We start from the raw sequence: 14,444 nt of genomic DNA, 5'->3' as shown, positions 1-14,444 counted from the left end.
CATCCTACCTAATTCCTTACTGCAAGCTGCTTCTACACCAACCTGTAAAAAAATGAGAGTGGTTTAAAAAAGACTTGAAACCGAATAACTAGATTACTAATAACAAATACAGCTTAATAAACACAAAGCAACAGAAACCTTGCTAAAAGTGCTGGATTTTGGCCTCCCTGGTGGCACAAGGGGTTAAGCACGGCACTTTAAAGCAATCCTCAGCCTCTGCAGCATGAGTTTGATCCCCGGCCAGCCAGGGAGCAACCCACATGGCGCAGCAGACCTCTCCTGACTCGCCCACTGCTCCCCTTAGCAGTGTATTTCAGTCAATCTGCCTGTTCTGCTCCCCGCTCTGTCTCTAGTGAATCCTCTTGCCACCTGCACCTCTGGCCTGTACCGCAGTTCTTGTATGAATAAATAAATACATCTTAAAAAAAATAAAAATAAAGTGCTGGATTTGAGAAGAAAGGGGAACATGTGTTTGCTTATTTGTTTAATCTGTGTGCCTGAGTACCTTAATTACTAAATGTTCCAGCAAACATTGATTTTACCCACTTCCCCAAAGGCAAATACACCTCTAATTCGGGATGAGATGAAGGGTTAGACATTAGCACTTGAAAAGGTCCAAAGGTTACAGACCAAACTAACCCAAATCTCTCAGACAAATCTCTCATCTCCAAAGGTTTCTGGAGTTTCCCCAGATAGAAAAGATGATGTGGAACATCAGCTACATCCCTCAATGTCAGTAAGGACCCATGTTCAATTGCTTATTTCATGACACAAGTCAGTGTAGAATTTTCAGGTTAAACTAATGAGGTGACTTCTCTATTCTCTTGCTTTTATTCATCACCTTCCTTCCGCTATCCTACCAAAAGCAGAAGCACTAAATGAATAGTAAGAATCAAAGTGATATTGAGGGGATATTTTATTTTTAATTTTTTTATAAGTAACAACTTCTTTTTTTTTTAAGATTTATTTATTTATACAAGAACCAGGGTATAGGCCAGATGTGTGGGAGGGTGAGAGGATTCACTAGAGACAGAGCGGGGAGCAGAACAGGCAGACTGAAATACACTGCTGAGGGGAGCAGCAGGCGAGACAGGAGACGTCTGCTATGCTATGTGGGATGCTCCCCAGCCGGTGGGGATCAAACCGGCACTGCAGAGGCTGCGGACAGCTTCATAGTGCTGTGCTCAACCTCCTGCACCACCAGGGAGACACTTGAGGGGACATTTTAAAAGATTATTCACCCTCACATTGATTCTTTTGATTGGATAAGCACATTCTCAACTCCCCACTGGAGAATGCCAGATATAACTGAAGATTTCTTGCTTTTATTGGAAGAAATTATCATGTGCTGATCAAAGTCCATGATTTATATACATTTATGCTTTTTACCTCCAAAGAATCCATCCTCAAGGTCCCTGGGTTATTAACATTTTTATAATTTAAAAGTCCTTTAAAATCCTTTTCTGAGCACAGTTTGCAAGTGTTGTGGTCCATTTCTAGGAAGGAAAAAAAAAGGATACAATAAGCATTGAACAGCATCTTAGAGAATTTGGTAAGAATACACAGAGGAATGAATTTTTTTTAAAAAAAGATTTATTTATTATTTATGCATACAAGAACTGGGGTACAGGCCAGAGAGGATTCAGGGTACAGGGGAGAGGATTCACCAGAGACAGAGTGGGGAACAGAACAGGCATATTCACTGAAATACACTGCTGAAAGGAGCAGTGGGCGAGTCAGGAGAGGCCTGCTGCACCCTGTGGGTAGCTCCCCTGCTGGGGATCGAACTTGTGCTGCAGCGGCTGAGGACAGCTTCATAGGTTGCATCTTAACCCCCTGTGCCACCAGGGAGGCCCAAGATTAAACGTGATTTCTTTTTTTTTTTTTTAGAGGCATGTTTTATTTATTTGTTTGTTTGTTTGTTTTGTTTATGCAAGCACTGGGTACAGTCAGAAACGCGGGAGGGTGAGAGAATTCACCAGAGCCAGAGCAGGGAGCAGAGCAGGCAGAAGGACCCAAGTACACTGCTGAGGGGAGCAGCAGGTGTCAGGAGAGGTCTGTGCGCCATGTGGGACCCTCCTCTGGTGGCCAGGGAGCAGCCGGGGATCTAACGGGTGCCGCAGAGGCTGCGGGCAGCTTCGCAACCCAGCGCTCAACCGCTGCGCCACCGGGGAGGCCCTAAACATGATTTCTTATCTTGAGCAGTTTTTAATCTCACTGGTGAAGATGCATGCATTGTATTTGCTACTGTTGTTATTGTTTACCTTCAATCTTTTACAGACAAGGTCCAACTGGAATCATACTGGCAGTTCAGAGAAAGAGGGAAAAATAGGATAGGTTACGGCAGAAAAACTTTATGGAGAAAGTGAGACAAAAGTCATGCTTCCAAGGATGGAGTAGGCTCAGTTAGAAACAAAGGATGGTAACTGAGTGGTTAAGAGTGAACACAGTATTCAAAGAACATTAAGGAAAAACCATCCTCATGAGTGTGTGAGGACCCCTGGAGAGTGAAGGAAGAGGGAACTGGACTTGTGCTTGTGAAGGGTGTGTGTTACTGAGTTTGTGATAAATATCCCTGATCTACTTAGGAAGGGAAATATCTGGATAAAAATCAGAAGATTAGGGGACACATATCTTAATGATTTTCCCTCAAACAGGCAGCCATTATAGACTGACTTTTTTTAGAATGATGAACAAAATATTTAAAGACACAGTTGTCCATACTCTGAATGATTTGTAATACCTTTGCAATAGAAAAATTTTGTATGACTACCTAGGATCAGAGCACTATTTTTCTGTGTCAGGAAAAGCAGCAGCAAGTCTATTACAATGCTAAAATGCGGGAACAAATTGCCTCCAGAGGGCACTGGTGTTTTCACAAAAATGGGAAGACCAGGGTCTGCTTGTACTGTGAGCCTCAGGTGGGCTTTAGCTTTAGATGGGGTGGTTTTCTTCTTCAGACTAGATTTTAAAAGTTGAGAGACAGACTTGGTTGTGGGGTTGACATCCACTAAATTGAAAGAAATTAGAAATACGGAGCATATTGCTCAAAACATTCAACCTCTCTAATTTTACAAACAACAACCAAAAAAAAATTCCTGCCAACTTACCATCATAAGTTTCCACTGTGTTTCTTGCTCTTTCTGGGCAGCACGGAGGAGCAGACTCTCCTCCATCCAGCTGCCTGCTCAGCCTGTTGCAGTCTGGCTTCCTATGTCACCCCCAGCCCTCCTCCATGCTGTTAACCCCAACAGACTACCTTTTGTACTAATCTCTACTGAACTCCTCCTCATAGTATTTCATTCTGGCTTCTCCTAGACTATCCTCCCTTGCTATCTCTCATTTTTCCTTTAAGGGTCTTTTTCTAGGATTTACTATCAAGTTCTACTTCTTAACCATTTGCTCCAGGATTCTGAGGAGAGCACTTCTCAGCTCATTCTACTTACCTAATTTTACCCACTCCATTGGCTCCAACTGCCAGTCACAAATGTGATCCCCTATCTGTACCTCTAGGTTATGGCTCTCCCTTTTCAATCTCACCTGAAGAGGCCCTTCAAACACAGTCTGTGAAGACTGAACCCATAATCTCTTAGCTGTCACTCCTCCTCACCCCGCCCTAACCTCCTACCCTCACTCAACTACCTCAAAATCCAGGCTCAATCTCTTGAATTCCACTAACTCAGTAAATGATAGGCCATTTACCCTTATTGTCAGAAATCTAGAATCTTCTTTTTTGTCCTGTATCCAAACTATCACTGGGTCTTGATCATCTAAATCACTTTCAAATATGCTCATACCCTCCTAGTTCAGGGACACCACTTCACTTCAGAGCCTTGGGGGCTCTTGTCTAAGCTATGGCAATACATTCTTTTCAAAGATTTAAAAAGTGTTTAATTTTACATTTTATTGTTTGAATAGGTATTACATTTACTGGTTCAAATTTGAAAGTGCAAAGGTCTCCTTCCAAACCCCTCATTAAATTCATTTCCCAGTGGAAATCAACGCTATTAGTTTCTTCTATATCTTTTCAGAGGCATTTTTACACAGAAGAGGACACATCTTGCCATTTCTATTTATGTGTCCTAGAAATTTCCCCATATTATCACACAAACAGCTTCTTCATTCTTTTCACCACTTGCTGCCTTCCATGGTATAGATGCACTATTTGTTACTTAACTGCTAGTCCCCCCTCTTTACGGACATTTCAGGAGTTCCCAATCATTTGTTATTATTAAAAATGAGGGGGCTGTAAAGAACAACTTTGTAGACCGGCCATTTCACGCAGGTGCTAATAAATTAATGGGATAAATTCCTGGAAGTGGAAATGCAGAATCGTAAAGTATATGAGGTTTTGATTCTGACAGTCCAGCCAAATGGCCCTCAACACCTGCTTTCTAAAAGGCGTTGGTGTCCTCAACACCAGCTTCCTAAAAGGCACCTGGGACATGGCAAGCTCCTGCTTCCCCTGCATTTCTTCCGTTTCTCCCTACTGATCTTCAAGACCTTTCACCATCTAGACCTGTGCTAACCAACGTGTGCCATTAGCCACATGGAACTCTCCCAGCACTTGAAATGTGGCTAGTTCCAACCAAGATATGCTCTAAGTGTGACATAAACTGGATTGCAAAAACTTAGTAAGACAAAAAGAATGTCAAATATTTCACAGGTTTTTAACATTGATTACATGTTGAAATGATTAAATTTAGGACATGTGTTAAATAAATAACATACCATCAAAATTAAGTTCACCTGTTACACTGTTGAAACTATGGCTACTACATTTTTGGAAATTACATATGTGGCTTCCACGGTATTACTGTTGGACAGCACCGATCCAGACGCTTCTGTCATGTCCCTCACTCAGCGTCAGGAAGGCCTCAGAGCTCCCTCTGCGCCTCAGAGCGCAGCAGCCCTGCAGGCTCAGCCGCTCTCTGCTCTCCCCTCCCCTCACCCCCGCGCTCTCTTACTGAGAAGCTACTTCAAACTTCCTCCCGCAGGCCGCGAGAGATGTGCCTCTCCAGTCACAAGTCCCGGGCCTTCACCAGCCCTTGCGCCGCGGCCTCCCTCAGCCCTTCCCCTCCCTCACGGGGCGCGCGCAGCCCAGTTCTGTTGGCCAAACCAGGAAAGGGGACAGAAAACGTCGAGCCAGCGGGAGGTAACGGGTGAAAAGTCAACAAATTCAAGTTTTTTTTAAACGCAGGTGACGTTTAAGCTGAATCCGGCTTGTGAATTACATACTCGCGGCAAACAATTAAGAAGGAAAGGATCACAGAGGCAGAAGAAACTTACTTGCGTTGACTGCACAGCCGGCCGCTCCGCACCTCGCCGGGGCGCCCTGCGCGGGTCTGCGCGCGGCGCGGGGGCGCGGCGGTGTCGGGAGCCCGCGGGACCTGGACCCACCCCGAGGACGGCGGCGGCGCCAGCGGGGCTCTGCCGGGAACCCGAGGGATCGCCAAGAAAGCGAAACTGAAACTTTGCGGCCGAGGCGGCGGGGCGGGCCGCTCACCCGGGGCGGTTCTGCCTCAGCCTCGCCCAGAGCCCGGCCGCCGCGCCCGCCGGACCCCGACAGCCATGGCCTCGAACCCGGGTCCGCCGTCGCCGCTGCTCGTGCGGGTGTCCGAGCCCGGCCTGCGGCTACATCGGAAGCTGGAAAGCTACTTCCAGAGCCGGGCCTCGGGCGGCGGGGAGTGCACCGTCCGGCCCCTTGAGACCAAACTGGAAACTTATCGGGTGGAGTTCAGGGAAAGGGCAGGTGAGCTGCGTCTGGGGTGAAAAGGCCTTTTACTGGGGCCCAGACCCGCGGGCTTCCAGGCTGACCCTGTTCGCTCTGACCTAGGAGAGAGTGGGGGGGCGCATGGCACCATGTGGCTAGCAGCAGGAATGGCGGTGGGGTGGGGAGGCTTGTGCTGGAGGCAGGCTCTGGCAGCCTAGAAACTCGGCCCCCACCGAGGAGGAAGCCTGGCTGACTGTGCCTGCAAGTTGACTTCCTGTTGTACAGTCTCCTGGCTCATATTTCTTTTTCTTTTTTAAAGATTTATTTATTTATGCATACAAGAGCTGAGGTACCGGCCAGAGGTGTGTGTGGGGGGGTGTGTGTGTGTGGGGTGTGTGTGTGTGTGTGACAGGATTCACCAGAGACAGCGTGGGGAACAGAACAGGCAGATTGACCGAAGTACACTGCTGAGGGAGCAGCAGGCAAGCCAGGAGAGGTCAGCCGCACCAGCCTGGGGATCGAACTCGTGCAGCTGTCACTGTGGACAGCTTCATAGGTTGTGTCTTAACCCCTTGCGCCACCAGGGAGGACCCCTGGCTCGTATTTCTAAGATCTCAGAACATCTTTCCCTCCCCCGAAGCTCTGCCAGCTCTTGTTATTTAGAAATTCCACTGTTATGTTTTAGATAATTGTTCCATTAATTTATTTCTGAAAATTACAAAAGCAATTTATGCTTACTAGAAAAAAGAGACAGGAAGGAAGAAAACCAGATGGCGATAATATTTTTTGAATATTTTTGTTTTTTTGAATATTTCTAGCCTTTTTTTAATGAATGCAGTAAATACGCAGGAATATTTACAGAATTCTAGGTCTGCACTTTTGATTCCTGTTTTTTGTACTTAACTCTATATAATGAATATTATTCCATATCATTGAACTGGGAAACCATGACAGTTTCAGAAACATGACTTTTAATGAGTGGACAGTGTTCCATTATCATTAAGCATTGTTTATACAGTAAAACTTCAGAGTCTTGATCTAGTATCCTCTGTCATCAAGCAACCTTTCCAGGACATAGGCTGGAGACCGTTAGTGCTGGGCCAGGAAGTGAATACATAAATAAGAAGATTATTTGCAATATCTCCTATTTCTATGTGTTTGTTTAATGTCTACTGAAGATAAGGAAAGAGTGTTGAAAAAAGGAGAGCACCATATTACAGTTGACGATAAAGAAGTGAATATTTTCCTGGAATCTACTGTAAATCCAGTAAAGGAGAATACCAGACCCAAAAAATCTTCACTGACACAGTCACAAGAAAGTGTGACGTCTAGAGAGAAGCATGTAAGTGGAGAATGCCGTCCTAGTGCTATAGATTCCTATGTCCAAAAGGTAAGTATTGAAAGCAGGTGGGTATGTCCTCATAACTTCCTTTCCAGTCATCATACCTTTTATTATTGATCCAAGGTCCTTTTGCACAGGCCTTTAATTATGAACCAGGCATTGTTTTAGGTACTGGGACATGAGGGGATTATAATATACCAGGTCCCTGGTGGCAGTGGGGATGGGGGATTTACATAGAAAGACAATAAGTTAATAAAGCAACTTAAGAGTGTGTGTGCTAAGTAGAAAATATAATGGGGGGTTGCTTTAGAGAGTAACAGGACCAGAGTAGAAAATATAATGGAGGTTTGTTTTAGCGACGACAGGACCAGGGCACAGACGTGCTGCTACTTCTTACCAGAAGTCAGAAACAACTTCTTGGAGGTGCCACTTGGTCTGAGACCAGAATGATGGAAGGAGCCAGCCAGCAGAGTCATACAATAAAACAGTATCAACTGCCTACTGTATATATGTGCCTGGCACTGTCAAAGGACCTGGGGTAACAGCCAGGAACAGAGCAGACTATGCCCCCAGGGACCATACATTCTAGTGAAGGAAACACAATAATAGTGAACAAGTGGATATATACTAAAATGTCTACCTGTGGTAAGTGTTAAAAAGGAGAATATAGCAGGATAAAAGACAGTGACTGCACTACTATTTTAAATAGGCTATTATGAAAAACCTCAAATGAAGTGACATATCTCTAGTAGAGATATGCAGAAGTAAGGGAGTGGATTTCTGAGGGAAGAATGTTCTAGGCAGAGAGATATTTAAGTGCAAATGTGCACTTCCTTCCCAGACAGAATCTTACCTCCTGAATCCTGAGGGATTCCGGCCAGTGTGACTGGAGGGCAGTGAGCAAGGGAGAGTGATAGAAGAAAAACTTGGGGAAGTACTCCAAATTTCAGATCTTTAGGACCTGAAACTGAAGATATTAGATTTTAACTAAAGTGGGGATTTATCAGATGATTTTTGAGCCAGTTCAGTGCAGTGATCAGATTTACATTTCCAGAGGACCTTCCTGGCTGCTTTCTGGAGAACTCCAAGTTGGAAGGGGCTAGAGGGGAAAGTCAGCACCCAGTTAGGAGGGGTTCAGTGGGTCAGGTACAAGATGATAGTGGCTTGGACTTGCAGTGGTTCTGATGGAGGTATAAGAAGTATCTGGATTCAGGAAACATTTTGAAGGCAGATCTAGAGAAAGGATGTTACCTGCAGAGGAAATAGTATGTGCAAAATCCTTGCTTGAGAGGGAACAGAACATTAGAACTTGGTTTTATATTATATTCAATTTGCCTCTGTTCTTTGTACCTAATTTCATGTGTCTATTTTATGTTTGAACTAAAGGTCAGAGTTTCCAGGGCCTGGCAACATTGTGTGCAGCTAGGTGTTTAGTTAATAAATGATGATGGTGATGATAAATGGAAGGGCTGAAGAAGATATAAAATAGTAATGGGGAAAAACTTCCTCAGATTTGTGTCTCCCTGCCAGGTTCACACTACTGCAGCTTGCCTAGAAAGTGGAGTACCTTCCACCTACCCCGTTCTCCAAGACCAATCAGATAGTGGCAGTTCCAGAACCCAGACATCTTGTCCAAAGATTTTTTTTTTTATTATGCTCATGCCCAGGCTCTTAGATCAGAATCTCTGGGATGTGCCTGAGCCTTGGCTTTTTTTTTTTTTTTTTTTTTTGTGGGACCCTCGCCGGCGGCTGGGGAACAAACAGGTGCTACAAAGGCACAGGCAGCCTCGGCAGTCCAGTGCTCAACCGCTGCGCCACCAGGGGAGGACCGGTTTTTTATCCCCATCCCCCAAGTGATTCTAACATGCAGACAGGGCTTGGAGCCTCTGGGCTATAACATGCTGTATCCCCTGCAAAAAGGAAGAGAGAAGGTGCCACTTTGCTAAGGGGAGACACAGTGGTAGTTTCTCTGGTCTCTAGACAGTCTCCCGAAAGGAGACCTTAGGCCTGGATATCTGAAAGATTTTCTTTATTTCTTTCAAAATTTCAGATCTTTCTTACCGTCACAGCTGAACTGAACTGCGAGCTAGTCTCTGAAGAGCAGAGGGAACGCATAACCACTCTTTATCCCAATATTGAAAGAATCAAGGATGACAATGGGATTGAGAAGCTGTGTGGTGACTTCAGAGACATTGAAAATATACATTGCTTCTTAAATGACCAACTCCTGGAAAATGAGCACAAACAGGAATCTGCTTTGACAAGGGAGAGGGCGCCTCTCCACCAGCAGGCCTGGGACAGCAGTATTTCTCCCTCTGAATCAAAAGCCAAGTCAGATGAAAACCATTTGAAAGTTCCCTCACCTTACTTTGAGTATTTCGTACATAACTGTCCTGGTACAATAGATTCAATAGAGAAGAAATTTGGTGTCAAGATGAAAACTCAGGACAGTTCTCTGTCTGTGAATATGGTCTGTGTAGACTTCACTTCAGATAAGTCGGGTGACCGCGAAGGAGCTCTCAAGTGTTTTACCAGTGAATTTCAGAAGATTGTAGGAAATCTGGAGCCAAGTTCCCTTTTAGCAGGCAGTAAGCAGGCAAATAAAATCAAACAGGAATTGAATCACCAGTTAACAAATTTCCCTATAAAGGAGAAAGAAAAGGAACTAACTCTGTCTACGATCCAACATGACATGTCAGCTGCCAAACATTTTCTTGTCCCCCAAACCTTTAAAGGTCTTACCAAGGTACCAGTGAAAATATCACCTCCTGGGTACATGATGAGTGGAATTAGAGTTGACACTGCTCACTATAAGCTTTTAAAACCTGAATTACTCCAGGAGATATCAGAGATAGAACAAAAGTACGACATTCAATATCAAGTTATTGAGAATGGTCAGGAAACCTCCATTCTGTTTGAACCCAGGCACAGGGACTTAGACCTGTCTGTGCACGCTTATGAAGCTTTCATCGATGTCTATCAACAGGTCTCATGTCAGCTGACGAGAGAAGTTCTTTCACTGAAATCTTGGGGCAAAGAGAGAGAGCGCTTACATGGAACTAGGTTCACTGATGACTTTAGAAAAAAGCATCCACATACATACTCTCACATAACCCCAGAGATAATGACTTTGATTGGGTTGCCAAAACTCCTTGCAGAGGCAAAGCAGTATGTTTTAAAAAAATTGGGAATGTCTCCATTAGCCGGAGAGAAACAGAATGAAGACCATGAAACACCCATGGATGTCGATAGTAATGACTCAAAAACAGCTTCACCAACATTCCTGCCTTCTGCCAGTGCAGGGCCTGCGGGAACAGACAAGAAAAAGGACTACTGTGTCATCTGTATGGACACTATTAGTGACAAAGAAGTGCTGTCAAAATGTAAGCATGAGTTCTGCGCCCCTTGTATCCAGAAGGCCATGAAAGATAAGCCGGTCTGTCCTGTGTGCCAGGTTAGCTACGGTCTCCAGAAAGGAAATCAGCCAGACGGAACCATGGCTATCACTATCGCAAAACAATCACTTCCAGGTTATGAATTCTGTAACACCATTGTGATTACTTATACTATGGAAGGAGGCATACAAACAGTAAGTATTTCTGAAAATTCGTGGGTTTCTTTCCACAATTTTAGGATTACCAGGGCAATATTCTGCTCCCATTTAGATAGTGGATTGCCCAGGATAATGATTGTTTCTTGTAACTTAAGTTATCTTTTGTGTCTATTAAGGTAGTCATATGATGGTAACTATGTATTAAGGTAGGGGGAGAGAGAAAGGTGAATAATGTTCTCAGCATGAATTTTGGGAAAGAAGAAAAATATGAGTTATTGGGACTATAAACAAATCTTCACTTTTTTTTACTTGTTCTGTCTGCATGTGAACACATCTATACGTAAATACATACATATTATATACAGGTGTACTTACATGTATTTACCATATATAGTAAAATTTAGATGAGGATTGTTTTCATGTGACATTTTCTTGTTTTCATACAGAAAGAACACCCAAATCCAGGAGTGAGCTATCCTGGAGTACGGCGAGTTGCATACTTGCCAGATAATGAAGAAGGAAATAAGGTTTTGAAACTGCTTCAAAGGGCTTTTAAACAAAAACTGATTTTCACAGTGGGGTATTCTCGAACACAAGGTCTCCCAAATGTCATTACATGGAATGATATCCACCATAAGACGAACCGTTTTGGGGGACCAGAAGGGTGAGAACCTTTTGAAACATATTGGATGCTAAACAGAATTTAGAAAAACAACTGTGATAATTTGAGGATGTGGCTATAAGGAGACTGTTTACAGCAATAGGATTGGATACAGTTAAGTATTTTGAGGGATGCTAATCTGGGTTGATAATAAAGGGAGAAAGAAATAAAGGGAGAAAGATTTAGTCCTATCACCTGCTCTCTCAACCACAGAGTATCAGAGTGACTAAATTTCGCATCAAAGGGCAGGAGTTTTCAGAATTCAAGTTGAATGGAATCCAAGATGATTTAATATGGGGTTTCATTCTATTTGAAGGGAAGATCCTCAGAATGTTGTTTGCTTTGTCTTTTAAGATCACCCTTCTGCCCTCTTCTCCCATGGGTTCATAGAAATCCTAAAATCACTAGGCAATTGTATGGGGAATATAAAAATAAATTTATTATTTAAAAAAAAATCACTAGGTCAGCAATACTCTAGGAAAAAGTCTTAGTTAATGGTGCTGGAAGTTGAATCATATTCAATCCAGTTCTCTATGAAACTCAGAACACTTCAGACCCTTAGTATTCAAAAGGTAATATATCCTGAGACTTCTGCAAATTACGCAAATTCAAAAATCCTCCTATAACACTATTACTGCCCATGAAGTATAGTGTAATATAACTTTATGAGAGGCACTACTTACTAAGAGCTGAAAATAAAGTCTTGCTGGAAGGCAGATCCTGGGCAGAGAGCTAGGCTCGGGATCTAGCTAAATGACTTCGTTCTGCACACTTATAAGTGATTTTAAGTCATTCATCTTCAGAATTGCTTGTGAATGTTTGCAACACTGAATGTTAATACCAAGGCATCTGCTTTATAGAGTCTTTAAAACCATTTGTGTTGAAGCTAAGGAGCATTTTCCTTTTGCAGATATGGCTACCCTGATCCTGGTTATCTGAAACGTGTCAAACAGGAGCTGAAAGATAAAGGTATTGAATAAGGAGAATGCTGGAAGGGTATCTTGATCCAAGCTTTCAAATGACACAGTTGAATAAGTAAACACCAATTTAAATTGTTACGTAGACAAGACAATGTTTTAAAAGTTTTCATCTGTTAAAGAAGTGGTATGTGTGAGAATCTACTAGTTTGCTATTTCTACAGTATTGCTTTTTATGGAAGATAAAAGCCTCTAAATATCTGTGTAATTTTGACAAGGAGGTGTTGAGCCTTGTTCTTGTATCATTGTGGGAGGTGGTTATCTATGGGTCTGAAATCTTCTATATTCTAGCTGCCAAATATTCCTCTTTATTACAATCTCTGGGATGGTCCTTTAGTTTTTGTTTGTTTGCTCTTTAATCTCCACCCTAAAATAAAATCTTAGTGTGAAAGAGGGGTGAGGGAAAGCTTTGGTAATGAAAAATCTGAGATCCACTTTTCCTTCGTCCCGTGGCTAGAAATGTAGCTAGGAGCAGAGTTTGGGCAACCATTGGTAATAAAAGGAATAAGACTATTCTTTTTCAAGACAAAGATACTGGTATATAGTTGGTGCTTAATAAAGTTTTGTAAATAAGGATGGTTAATAACCCAGCATAGAGATACATGCTCCCTAAATCTTTGGCAAAACGAGTAAGGAAGCCATTTCTGAAGTCAACAGTGATTTGGAAAACTGAGTTTCTTACTACAAAATACTTGGCTTATGAACTAGCCAAGTCTCTAACTGGTCCTTGCTTCTCAATCCTTATAAGCTGCCATATGAGAGGCACTTGCCCCAGCATTGTAATGTTACACATTTCTGAACATTTTTTTCCCTTCTGGATATTTTGGTATTTTTTTAATTTATCCTGCTTCCAGTTTTAGCTAATAAGTAACGTCAGTTTACCATAGACTGTCATTTTCTCAGTAACTATAGACCTCACAGTAGTTTTTCCTAAATCCAGCAATGTCTTGTTTTCGCCCTTAAATCATTTTCTCTGATACTCTCTTTTGACAGAGAAAAGGCAAGAATTGAATCTACTATAAGGGATACATAACAAACATATCAAAAATTCAAATTGTTCTCTCAATCAGAAGAAAGTCTTAGTAGCAAATTATCTGATTATCCATATACTAGTCTCTCTCCAAAAATGGCAAATGAGATGTCTTTATTTTCCTAAAGGTGTACATAGCACTTATGCAAGTTTTAGGCTTAGATAATAATGGATAATGTTTACTGTGTACTTTTTATGAAAACTTCATACCTATGTGATTGATACGATTAGCATCCCCTTTTTATAGCTGACAAAACTGAGCACAGGGAGGATAAGCACCCAGACAAAGGTCACAGAGTTAATAAGTAGAAATGCTAGGGTTTGAAGTGTAGTCTGACTCCAGGACGTCTGCATCCCAGAAGCTATTCTGTACCCCAGAAACTGTACTTCCCCATGAAGTAGGCTGAGGAATCCCATTATTCTGGGCTTCTCTCAGAAATGGATTCCTATGCAAAGCAGTTTTCTTCCAAGAAAGTCCTGTTTGAAGAACTTAAAAACCCAGAATCTATTTCTTTGTCCAGAGTTGAAGATTATGCATTTAACTTACCACGAATATTCATTAAAGTCATTATAGTTATGGTTCATTTGTATTTGCTGGTCTTTGAGCTAAATTTGCTTCAAAAAAGCAAAAGTTTGGTTCTTACTAAGTTCTGAATCCCTCATTACAATGTGGATGCAAGTTTCGTGGTGTGAATTGGCTGTGAACCGTTGGATAACTTCTCATGCTCTGTGGAAGATATATCATCTCTTTCTGCCTTAAATAAAGTCATATCCTTACTGTGAACAGATTGTCTATGTTCTTTTCTAACTCCATTTTTTCCTTTAGGTTGAGATTGTGGCTATTTCCTACAATATAGTGTACATATGTCATGTGTGCCAACATCTTTTATTTTTTACATTTGAAAAGGCCAAGTTTATTAGGAAAAGGGAAGCAGAAGATACTTGCATAGACACAGCAGGCAGAATGAGCTACCATGTGCCAACATCTGTGCTTGATTTTGTGTGTACTTATCTTATTGGACAGGGTAAGGGGCACCTCAGAATCCCCAAACCTACCCTTTCTAAATAGGTTCTGCCATCTGCCATATCAAGACATAACATATAAGACCATTATTTATTTTTTTAAAAGATTTTATTTATTTATGCATACTAGAACTTGGGTAGGCCA

The 14,444-nt window shown here is 42.4% G+C and overlaps 2 protein-coding genes across 3 annotated transcripts in view; one reads left to right on the top strand and one right to left on the bottom strand.

Moving 5' to 3' along the window:
• Positions 1 to 5,336, bottom strand: part of PARP9 (poly(ADP-ribose) polymerase family member 9) — a 30,450-nt gene extending 25,114 nt beyond the window's left edge. Inside the window, exons 1-3 of the mRNA XM_037525447.2 lie at positions 5,290 to 5,336; positions 1,390 to 1,496; positions 9 to 42 (exon numbers count right to left, since the gene is read on the bottom strand). Of these exons, the coding sequence (XP_037381344.1) occupies positions 9 to 42; positions 1,390 to 1,494 (139 nt within the window). The 5' untranslated portion in view covers positions 1,495 to 1,496; positions 5,290 to 5,336. The remainder of the gene's footprint in view (positions 1 to 8; positions 43 to 1,389; positions 1,497 to 5,289) is intronic.
• A 219-nt stretch (positions 5,337 to 5,555) lies between these two features.
• DTX3L (deltex E3 ubiquitin ligase 3L) lies at positions 5,556 to 14,093 on the top strand. Of its 2 annotated transcripts, none has more exons than XM_037525446.2 (5): positions 5,556 to 5,752; positions 6,892 to 7,055; positions 9,106 to 10,644; positions 11,055 to 11,272; positions 12,180 to 14,093. In XM_037525446.2, the coding sequence occupies exons 1-5, from the start codon at positions 5,572 to 5,574 to the stop codon at positions 12,247 to 12,249; spliced, it is 2,172 nt and encodes a 723-aa protein (XP_037381343.1). In that variant the 5' UTR covers positions 5,556 to 5,571; the 3' UTR covers positions 12,250 to 14,093. The 2 variants fall into 2 exon arrangements, with proteins under 2 accessions (XP_037381343.1, XP_037381342.1); XM_037525445.2 differs by having other exon boundaries at positions 6,892 to 7,103.
• Positions 14,094 to 14,444: the final 351 nt, after the last annotated feature.

Source organism: Talpa occidentalis, unplaced genomic scaffold, assembly GCF_014898055.3.
Source record: "Talpa occidentalis isolate TD23 unplaced genomic scaffold, MPIMG_talOcc4v2.1 talOcc4.4, whole genome shotgun sequence".
NCBI classification, from domain to species: Eukaryota; Metazoa; Chordata; class Mammalia; order Eulipotyphla; family Talpidae; genus Talpa; species Talpa occidentalis.
Note: the sequence above shows the minus strand (reverse complement) of the source record. Positions and strands in the feature narration are given on the sequence as shown.